Genomic DNA, 11,931 nt, shown 5'->3' with positions numbered 1-11,931 from the left:
GCAATATCTATAATATATATATAAATAAGAAATCTCTTAACAACCATTAAATAAAGTCAGCCTACAAATGAACAAATAAGTGAAAATCCAGGTAAACTTCATTCTACTATACTTTGCTTTACTGAGCTTCATAGTCTGCGTATTTTACAAATTGAAGGTTTGTGGTAGCCCTGCGTCTAGCAAGTAGATCAGCACCATTATTCCAACAGCACATTTTCCAAATTTTTCCAACTTTGTGTCTCTGTGTTACATTTTGGTAAATCTCACAATATTTCAAACTTTTTCATAATGCTATTGCACACTTAAGAGTGTAACCATAACTTTGACATGCACTAGGAAAACAAATTCTTGACTGAATTTACTACATTATTCACTTTATTGTAGTGGTCTGGAACCAAACCCATAATACATTTAAGGTATGCCTGTAAAAATTACATTAAACATTGGCCTGGAAGACAGAAAAATGTCTTCACATGATGCTGGTTTAAATTTGAAAACAATTTGACAACATCTTTTGACCTAAGTATTGTTCATTTCTGTAAATATATCTCAGGGAAATAATCTTGAATGGAGGGAAAAGCTTTGTAAACAAAGATATGCATTATAATCTTAGCTGGTAGAAAATGATAATTTCATTGCTCAATTAAAGGGAAATGGTTATATAAACTATGAAACATTCACTTTGGGGGGTGGCTACTGAAGTAAGTAGTAAGTAGTGAAAAATAAATAAATAACATGGAATATTTATTATAAAGCTAAGTTCAAACAAAGGAAAAAAAAGTACATTTGGTTTGAACAAAAATTATACATATACCTACATATAATACCTACATATAGGAACAATATTGGAAAAAGCTCCAAAATGTTATTAGTTTTGTTATTTTTTGCATTAATAGTCTTGTTTTTAAGTGCTGTTGAGTCAGTTCCAACCCATGGTGACCCTGTATAGGGTTTCTGAGAAGTGGGTGGTGAGCTTGACCTTGCAGTTCAAACCGACTTTGCAGTGCAGCACACTGATTAATTTTTTTACATTTTCAATTAGAGAAAATATCTGAACAGACACATCAGCATCACCTGGAAACTTGTTAGAAATGCAAATCCAAAACATTGAAGTAAAAACTCTGAGTGAGCGGAGCTCAGTAATTGGTGTTTTAACAAATTTTCTCAGTGCTTCTGAAGAACACTACAGTTTGAGAGCCAGTGCAAAACAAAAAAAGAACATAAAGAGGATAAAAAGCTAAAAACGGTTAAGAAGATCTTTACAAAAGCAGTAACTTACCATTCATCTGTAAAGTTCAGTTTTATTGTGCTTGTAGTTGTCCCTTCTGTGCTGTAGTGCAAACTTAAAACAGGTTCACCTGTTCCTGGTTTGGGGCTCAGCTTTTCATTACTGTTATCTGAAAATTGTGTTTAAAACATTTGAAACAGTCTCTGAAACCAGTGGGGAAAAAAGATGACATTTCCTAAAATTTCTAAAATGTAAATTAGATTGTCTTTGTCATAATTCTTTTTCACATCTGTTCTGCTTCTTGCTTAAAGTACAAAGACAAGTGTTAGGGAGACACTCTTTATACTTCAAAGTGGCATTTGAATCAGATCTGACTTTGTGTACGTGACTCCCTGTGATTCAGTTGAGAATCACTCACATTTGATACCCATAATCATTAAGGAATCAAAGAGTATTAACATGTAATGACATTTGCTATAAATTGGTACCTTTAATAGAATGCTTATGCTTTAAGTCTTCAGTTGCTATAGCATCAAGAATAGCTAATATTAGCTTCCTCAAGAATCACTGTGAAGGTGCAAAAAGGCTTCAAATGAAGTTGTTCAGCAAAAACTTTGCTATAATTAAATGCTATCAAATTTTTATGTTCTTTCAAATCTATAGGCTTTTCTTTCTTTCTTTTTTCACTTTTTTGGTGTGCGAATTGAATGAAAGTATACAGACAAGATCATCAGTTTTACATTCAGCAATTCATATACTGTCTCATCTCAGTGACTGCACTCCCCTCCGTGGAACAGTGGAACAAGTCATCCTACTTCCTCCCTGTAGCTCCCATTTCCCTTCTCTTTTAAGGAGGGATTAAAACCAGCATTCTAAGGTGGAGGGGTGGGCGTGGGGTGGGGGGAATTATTGTACTTCGATTTAAAAAAAAAACAAAAACACTCCATTACAAGATCATATATTTTGTATATTCCAGTTTGCCCTCCTGAATACTCCTGCAAAGAATTTGTTTTCATAATTATGGGAAGGTCAATTTAATCTTGAGTCTACAGGGGATGACCATGATCTATATCTATCTCAACAGAATAAACCCTTTGTAAAATGGTAAATAAAATCAAGAAACTCCTATAAAAATAGATATAAACCATTTTGAAGCCCCTGCCACCGCCAAAAATAAAACAACAAAAAACTAAAAAGATGTTGAAAGACAAAATAAAATAGGACTTTAAACATTTGCCTTTTATGATACAAAATAGCTTAGTGAAAAATCAAAATAAAGTGGGAGTACAAATGGATATGCACTCAAATAAGAAAATTTCTACATGGTTGCTTGAAGAAAACTGTTCTTTGATATAACCATTTTCTTGATACTAGTTCAAGAATTTATCCCATAGGTCTACAAATAAGCTTCTTCTTTTGAAAATTAACAACAAAAACAATAACAGTATCAACTTAGTTAAACAAAATTATTCAGACTTTCAGGTTCTGGGCTCTATTTTGTATTGCAATGAAGGACTTACATCTTGTTTCCTCTGAAAGCCATTAAAACACTTACTAAAACGGAGCTCAGAAAACTGCTCTCTTTTGCATTCTATTAGAGGACAACTGACAGGATTTCAAATATAGAAAGTAGTTGTTGTTGTTGTTAGGTGCCATTGAGTTGGTTCGGACCCATAGTGACTCTGTTTAGGGTTTCTGAGGAGCAGGTGGTGAGCTTGAACTGTTGCCCTTGCAGTTCAAACCAACTTTGTAGTCCAGCACATTAACCCACAGCACCACACCAGGAAGTAGTAGAAAGCTAAAATGATTCCCTAGGAGCTAAGCTGGTGACACCCAAGAGTATCAATTCTTAAGCTCTTCTAATTCATGAGAAATTATGTTCTATGAAATTAAAAGTGAACAATTCATTCATCTGGTTTCAGGAACAGCAAAAACACTTTCTAAAATATTCTTGTTATAAACACGTCTTCATTTTAAACAGCTGCTGGAAATATTTTAATAATCTATTACAACTTCCAATGTTGCAATATTTCACTCAGAGTTTTGAAGGAAGTATTTTACAAAGTAGCATTTCTGATACAGTAATGGAATTAAACAGATCTTTAGCTTACATAAAATGATCAAGAACGGGACTTTGAAAACTTCTATTCTACTCTTAACCCTCTTTGGAAAATATGCTGCTTGTGTGTCATCCATACACACAATTTTCTCTAATCCTTGAATTTATGTTGCTGCCATTTCTGTCCCACTGCTACCAAAGTCACAGTCATATGGAACTGGTGGGGACAGAGCACTGAAAATCAAGAAATATGAGACACAGAGCTGGAGCTAGTGCTTTCATTATCCCTTGCAACATTTTATACACTACTTTGTTATTAAGTTCTTTCTTAAAGTTAAGAAGGAATAGAAAACAAAAGCAGGTATGTGAGAATTGCAGGGCTGAATTTTTTAGATTCAGATCCATCGTGGCTTAAGAAGTATGAATTAAAAGAAGTTTTCTAAAATTTGAATGTTATTATCAAAACTTCCCTTTTGGGAAATTTAAAGAATATTATTGCGGTTTATCCAAGCCATGGTATTGTCAATAACCTCATATGCATGTGAAAGCTGGACAGTGAATAAGGAAGACTGTAGAAGAATTGATGCTTTTGAGTTATGGTGTTGGAGGAGAATATTGAAAGTGCCATGGGCTGCCAAAAGAACCAACAGATCTGTGTTGGAAGAAGTCCAGCCAGAGAGCTCCTTGGAGGTCAGGATGGCCAAACTTCGTCTCTCATACTTTGGACATATTGTCAGGAGGGACCAGTTGCGAGAGAAGAATATCATGTCTGATAAGGTGAAGGGTCAGAGAAAAAGAGGAAGAGCCCCAGTGAGACGGATTGGCAAAGTGGCAGCATCAATGGGCTCAAGCGTGGCAACAATTGTGAGGTTGGCCCAGGACTGGGCAGTGTTTCAGTCTGTTGTGCACAGGGTCGCTATGAGTCGGTACTGACGACACCTAACAACAAACATCAATTGCGGTTTAATGCGCTGGACTGCAATGTTGGTTTTAACCATAAGGTCAGTGGTTCAAACTCACCAGACGCTCCTTAGAAACCCTATAAAGGGTCACTATGAGTCAGAACCAACTCCAGAGCACTTAGCAACAACTACAACAACAACAATATTTACATGTTATGACTATAGGAATACATTGTTAAGTGCCATCAAGTCGGTTCCGCCTCATAATGACTCTGTACAGAGATTTCAAGGAGTGGCTAGTTACTTACACTTCCAACCTCTGAGTCACTATTTCCTTGCGGGCTGTGCTTAAATTAACAGTGCCTCCTGAAAAAACAATCCACAATACAAAATGTGGTTTCTTAACTGAGATATTAATACCCAGGGACTAACATTCCAGGGGTAGAACAAGACTTGTTCCCTTCTAATCTTTCTAGTTTAATCTCCTGTGTTGGATTATATGCAACCTACAAGGTTGAATATTCTCTGAAATGTAGCTCTCTGGCATACTAGTAAATGAATCACTTGAATATTCATCAAACGGACAGTAAGTAACAAATAATTTTCTTCTTTAAGGAACAAAAAATTAAATATTTTTTTTTCACTACATTTAGAAAAAATACCTGTAATCATTCTAATTTTCACTTGGTTGCTCTATGTTAGAAGTTGGATCTGCAAGCATTTTTAAAAAACTATTACTGAAAATTTACTTCCATAATGAACAAAACATGATTTGAAATTTTCTTTGAACTATTATTAATTTAAACCGATGTCCTCTAATTATTTCTTTCACATAAAAACCATAAACTAACTTTTTTTGGTAATGTACACATATTCAAGCTATTTAACATATACATTTTTTCACACACCAAAATAAAAAAATTAAGTGTAGTATCAGTAGTACTAAATGTTACCTTGGTAACTAGTTTTGTACATCACAGAAATACTAATATATATAGGAAATGTCTATGTATAAATTTAAACAAAGTTATCAAAGCAAAGATAATTAAGTAGGATATGGTAATAATTTGCTTAGAATCACCATTGTTGTTAAGTGCTGTCGAGTTGGTTCTCACCCCTTACAACCCTGTATAGGGTTTCTGAGGAATGACTGGTAGGTTTGAACTGCCGACCTTGCGGTTTAGACTGACCTTGCAGTTCAGTGCATTATCCTATAGCGCCACACTATGCTCAACATTTATTCCCATGCTGGGTCGCTGTTATAACTGTATAATCACATATTAATTACCTTTAGTAGTACAAATAAGCTGTGAAGCATGTAAAAATAATATATTCTTTACTAAAGGGATTTTCTATTTTACAGTGCAGTTGGCGACATTCCATTTCACTATACCAAATACTTTTGAAAATCAAATTTAAAAGGAAATAAAATTATGGTGAAATTCTCTATAAACACGTAGGCACATCAATTGTAAAGTTCAACTGTTGCTAAGTGTCACTGAGTCCGGTTCCAGCTCATAGCTGGGAGCCTGTATAGGGCTTCTAAGGAGTGGCTAGTGGGTTTGGATTGATGACCTTGTGGTTAGCAGCCCAATGCTTATCCTACAGGGCCACACCAGGACTTCAAATTCAACTAGCATCTCAAATTCTGAGTCCCAACTTACTTGCTTATATATATTTTAAAAAGACAAAATTCTAAGTCAATAGAATATTTTCCATTTCATAGGTCAGGACTTTTCTGTGGATCTCAAGCTATATGGAAGCATATTCTGATACAAAGCAGATATTGTTTCTGTGAGTAACTTCTTAACAGAGAATACCTATCACCTTATATGGATAACTGTGAGACAAAGCATTTCATTCTAAAATTAGTGCTCCTACTAGTGCAGACATGGCTTTATAAGTACGGTGGTTGTGAAAGTCAAAACAAAACAAAATGTAATTTTAGTATTGATTCATCAGAAAATTGCTCCTAGATAATCTTCTTAAAATAATGTAGTCTTTTAAATTGTCTTCCTGACAATCAAAACTCAACCTCCATTCCATTATAATTTTAATCTGAGAATTTTTCTGACATACTAAAATAAAGATGCAAACTGAATAGGAACATGGATAGGCTTAGACTGCCTAGTTGAGCATTCTTACTGATATTTAGAATTTAGGGGTTGAAAGAGTGTAGTCATTTGACTTTTGCTACTTAGTCCCTTCTTTTTCCTAATACTTACAAACTATTAGTCTTACATTCCTCTGTTCATAAAAGTCTACTATTCCTGTATCACTTTCAGTCTTGTGAAAATATTTTCTAGTAAGAAAGTAAGTAGATGCCTAGCCCACCCAATGTTGCATATTAACCCTGCTGAAATCCTCCTGCAGTATTTCTCTTCTCATAACTGTTTGTTCAGGTGTACTCTCCTTTTTCCTCCCAAACTTGTCATATGCTCTAAATCTGTCATATAGTAATTCAACAGATAAATTTATATGTCAAAATGTGAATTCCTGATGAAAAGAAGTGAGGTAGACAACTCAGAGAAACACTCTCTTACTCACTTTCCCCTCTAGCTACATCTGTCCTTTGCTTTTGTTTTGAAACTGTTTCCCTTATTGCCCATCTCCATTTCTTCAAGTTCCACTCTACCCTGGCCTCTGCCTCTATCCCTCCAGTGAACTGTGCTCACAGATGGAATCCATCACCTCCCACGGATCAAGTTACTGAAGACTTTTAGAACCCATCTTATTTGACTTAAATCAGCAACGCTCAAAAAAGCAACTTATCTAGGTACTTCTCCCATATTTGTATCTTTTCTCCAGTGTTACCTAGTTTAAGAAGTACTCACCCACTTAGTTGTGTATAAACTAAAACTTTCCCTTGCAGTACCATGAAAATTCACTTGCTAATCTCAGTTTCTGTTGCTTTTAAGCATCATTGAGTCAGTTCCAACTCATAGCTACCCCAATACAGGGTTTCTGAGAAGCAGCTTGGGGGTTTGAAACTGCCAACCTTGTGGTTTGCAGTCCAGTGCAGATCCTACAGAGCCACACTAGGAATCCATCAGTATCTCCCCCCAAATAACCACAAATAAACCTAGAACCTAGGTTTGAAAAAAAAAAAAAAAGTATATTTGCTGCATGAAAGACAGGCTTGCCCTGCTTCCTCTCACCATAAAGCCATCATTAAACTGTACCCATAAAGAAATTCTGGGGTTGTTATCTTCACATCTCTTCTACCTAAATCCCATCATAAAGTGAAAATCTTCATTACTAGAACCTCCTCCTAAGTGATACAGTTGCTGATCAATTTTCTATACTCTATTGAGGTCAGATCACTCCCAAATTTAAATCCTTCATTAACTTCCCATTGTTGTTGCAATTCAAAACCTTAATGTGACTAAGAGGTCCTTTTCAATCTGAGACTACCTACCTCTTATAGTCAGAGGACAATTATAGACTTTAGAGGCAGACTGCTTGGATTTAAATCACAACTCTAATGCTTATTAGTTATATGTGTTTATTAGCTTTAGTTCATTTTTTAATATAATAAAGAAGAAACTGCTGACCCTTGATATTTTTCCAGAGGAAAATTTTGTAGTTTCAATAATAAGACTCAGGAAGTAAGAGGAAGCTTCAAAAGTTCATAGAAAATTTTCAACATCTTTTACTTCAATTTTTCCATGAATTTTGAAGCCCCTTAATATATGCCAGAAGAGAATTTTGTTTCCTTATATTACAATTGGCACAACATAATTGTTGCTGATTTTAAGTGCCGTTGAGTTGGTTCCAACTCATAGTGACCCTGTGTAGGGTTTCCAAGGAGCAGCCAACCTGTGGTTTGCAGTCCAGTGCTATCCTGTTGTTGTTGTTGTTGTGCTGTGCCATGGAGTCGATTCCGACTCATAGCAACCCTACACAGGGTTTCCGAGGCTGTAAATCTTTACGGGAGCAGACCGCCTCATCTTTCTCCTGCGGAACCGCTGGTAGTTTCGAACTACTGATCTTATGGCTCGCAACCTGATTTGTAACCACTACGCTACCAGAGCTCCTTAGTGCTATCCTACAACAACATAATTAAAGATATAAAAAAGAACCAAAACTACTAGTTAAAGTGTATTATTTAAATGAATTAACTGCATGACAATTACTACTGTGCATATTCAAATAGTTTCATTCTGTCCATAGTTAATAAAGAAGGACCATCAATATATTAACATAAAACCTTAAATTTGGCTGATGTTGTAAAGTATCTTACAACAGGAAAAAAAAAATCATTGAGATTCATTCAAAATGAAACGTATTAGGTATCCTACTACTTTTTCCATTCTTCAAGGTAAAATTGAAAACAAAATTCTTGACAAAATTTTAAAACTTTAAACAATAATGTAACTGGAGATCATCAACTCCTTCCTTTTCTTTATCTTTAACCTCTTCTACGAAGATTCTGATTATTCTATGAACGTACCCCATTTTCTGCCATCCAAACTACAATTTCCTCTAATATACACTATATACCAATGCCTCCATTTGAAAAATCTTCCTCAAAACACTGCTTATCTAGATCTGCCTCCACCGTATCACTCAAGATGTAATGACAAAAACAATAGATAGTCCAAATATCCAGGAATTCAATAAGCATGTCTCAGTTATTTTTATGTATTTTTTCATATATTTGCTTCTTCCTTCCAGAACTTTTCTTTTTGCCTAGCTTTGGATAGAGCATCCCTTCTTCTCCACCTACTTCTCTGAATCATTCCTTCTTAGTCTCCTTAGAGCTAGATCCCTTTCCCTGCCTGCTCCTTATAGTGTTGACCGCCTCTTTTCACTTTATCCTCTTTCCCCAGACAATCTGGTCTACTTCCAAGGTTTTAGCTACAGTAAAACCTAAGAAAGAACCTGTGTAAGATGGAAACCTATCAGCAATGGAAAACAAACATTGTCCACTATTAGCCATAGAATAGTGGCGATAGCCCCCTTTCAAAGGGGAAACACTTGTGAGATTCAAAAAATAAGACACTCCCATTTAGTTGCAGCTCTCACAGGTTTCGTTGTACTGAGTTAATGGTTGTGAACCTGTTTCTCCAACTCGGACCACTCTGGAAACTTCCAGAATCATATATCCATCTAAATGTCTATTTGGATAGCCAAAGGCCCTTTAAAACAATGCTCCTAAAAATGCCATGTGCCTTCTTTCCTCTACAGTCAACTATTTTCCCTGACAACTCTCTATTCTTGATGGCATGACTCTATTCAGACACCTGGATATCACTCATTCATTTCCAACTAATCAATAGATCTGCTCCACAAGAATTTCCTAGGCTATACTTTTTCAGAAGGAGAAAATCGTTAGCACTTTTCCTAAAGAGAAACTCAGGATTAATTCATCCGCATACACTTTCCATCATTAAAATTTTTCTGTTTATGTTACATTTATGATCATATATTAAGATGTGACTTTGATAAAACAAACTCAAGAATTTACCAATTATACATTTCCACACCTACTGAATAAAGGCACCCACATGTCCTAGTAAATGGCATTACAATTCATCCAGGCACTGATGCCAAAAACTTGAAAAGTTATCTTTGGCTCTTCTTTCTTTCCTATTCCACATATAAATTATCAACTTAATTTTCTACTTAACATAATTCTCAGGAAATTATGTGATGAGAGAGAGTAAGAATCTGATTACAACTCTCTGGTAGTGATGTGTCATTTCTATGTACCCTTACAAATAAGATTATTTGGTTAGAGTAGTTTTGTATTAATGCAACATAAAATATGATGCTTTTAAGTTTTACCTTAAAGTAATCATTCTTCAATGTTAACACTTTATAACAAATGTATAAACCAGGTTTATTTCTTGGTTCTCATTCATCCATCCATTCACTCATTCTCAAAAGTTGAAGCGATAGTTGTCATTTAAGATCTATAAAGAATAAGACCAGAAGTACAAAAGGAGTTTTCTAATTTGTTTAAAAAATTTACTATTTCTTTAGGAAGATAATCAAAATTAGGTAGCCCAAATAGGTACTAAAACAAGATTTAATTTTTCAAATACTGTTGAAAAATGAACTAGTCTACATATATAAATTTGCCAGCCAACTTTATGGTTTTAGTGCTGTTTGTTTCTTTGTAAGAAGTATTTGTAAAATATATTAGGTAATCATCTGCCTTTTTAAAGAGGAAAAGTGAAGATCATTCTAAATTATTAATAATGACACGTTACTTATTTATCACAACATGTCACAATAAATGTATATTCCAGGAAATTGTGAGGTGAGACAAAGTCAGGATACCTGCCCTTGCTTAACTGTTGTAATTCTAAATAGCTAGTTTTGTGTATGTGTGTGTTTTGTTTTTGTTTTAAAACAGACTTCCTTTCTCCACCCTTCTTTTCAGCAGCCCTTATTGTTAGCCTGCTTTTCTCTATGAGTCCTTCTCTGTGTTTGACCTGCTGGTAACAAAGCTTGGTGATGACGTAAACTAGCTCCTATTCCCTGCTCAAGGCTCCTGGAGGTTTATTCTTTATTTCTCCAACTTTAAAAAGTACAAGCGGAAGCTATTTACCCTTCTGTTTGGTGACTGTGGAGCTCATCTCTGAGCTTACTATTAAGTTTCTTAAAGATCTCAAGGGTTTGACCACTTAATCGTAAGACATAAAACCAAGTATCATTACTACAGCAAATTACAAATCCTACATTCAAATGACCTAAGCAAGCACTGGATAATGTCAACCTCACACCCACAGTTCTAAGCAATTTATGATAGAAACATAATTAGAAATGTTGGTGTAGGAAAATAATTCCAATTTGGAATAAGGGGCAAAACACGAGGCACTGTAGGATCAGCAATGAACCAAAAGGCCAGCAGTTCAAACCCATCAGCTGCTCCTCAGAAATCCTATACCGGGTTGCTGTGACACAGAACCGACTCAGTAGCACACAAAAACAAATACAGAAGAATCCTGGTATGGCACTGTAGGATAAGCACTGGACAGCAAGGTAGGTTTGAACCGAAGGTAGGCAGTTCAGACGCACCAGCCACTACCTGGAAGCTTTATACAGGTTACTATGTGTCGGACCTGACTCGATGGCACTTAACAACAACAACAACATACAGAAGATCATTTGAATAGGCCAGGGAGGTTCATTGCATACAGTAACGTATAGGGTAATTTAGCCCACAGAACATTGACTATTAAAATGAAATGCTATGAAAAAGCAAGAGAAAGCTTGGTTTATGCAATGCAATAAATCTATGGATGGATGGGCAAAGCGCATCTCCTGTTGCACGCACCCTGTTGCTCATCAAGTGACATGGATCCGAGCTGTTTGTTAACCACAGAAGAAGGAGAATCTGAAACAAAAATGAGATTTCAACTTAAAAGTAAGCAGCAGAAAACTGCACAGCAATGTCATGATCATCTCTAAGCTTAAGAAACATAATGCATAGGATGGGAAATAGATGTAAGTACTGTGGTACGCTTCTCAAGCAGTGAATAAGCAGGGTCATGTGCTTAAGATATGTTATTCCAGGCAAGCATTTAGCAACTTGGAAAATGAGTAGAGAAATATTTTTCTAGTATCATGCATAGAACTTTTTCAAGTCTATTTAGCACAAGCAAAAGGGTTAAGCTAGGTAATTAGAAATGGGATATCTCATTCACTACACAGAAGAATCCCTGTCCTTCTCAAACCACCTCTCCAGCTCCTTAACATGTCTTTCATCCTGCTTTGCAAGGTTCAAGACA

General features: G+C 35.5%; 1 protein-coding gene across 4 annotated transcripts in view; it reads right to left on the bottom strand.

Annotated features, from left to right (window-relative positions):
- The window catches only part of DCAF6 (DDB1 and CUL4 associated factor 6), a 162,056-nt gene that overhangs the window by 58,867 nt on the left and 91,258 nt on the right, over positions 1-11,931 (bottom strand). For 3 of the 4 annotated variants that reach the window (XM_006872620.1, XM_006872622.1, XM_006872621.1), the window contains 2 exons: positions 11,478-11,537; positions 1,280-1,397 (listed from right to left, as the gene is read on the bottom strand). In XM_006872620.1, the coding sequence (XP_006872682.1) occupies positions 1,280-1,397; positions 11,478-11,537 (178 nt within the window). The remainder of the gene's footprint in view (positions 1-1,279; positions 1,398-11,477; positions 11,538-11,931) is intronic. The other variant, XM_006872623.1, reaches the window with a different exon arrangement.

Source organism: Chrysochloris asiatica, unplaced genomic scaffold, assembly GCF_000296735.1.
Source record: "Chrysochloris asiatica unplaced genomic scaffold, ChrAsi1.0 scaffold00207, whole genome shotgun sequence".
Classification (NCBI taxonomy): Eukaryota; Metazoa; Chordata; class Mammalia; order Afrosoricida; family Chrysochloridae; genus Chrysochloris; species Chrysochloris asiatica.
This window is presented reverse-complemented; position numbering and strand designations above follow the sequence as displayed.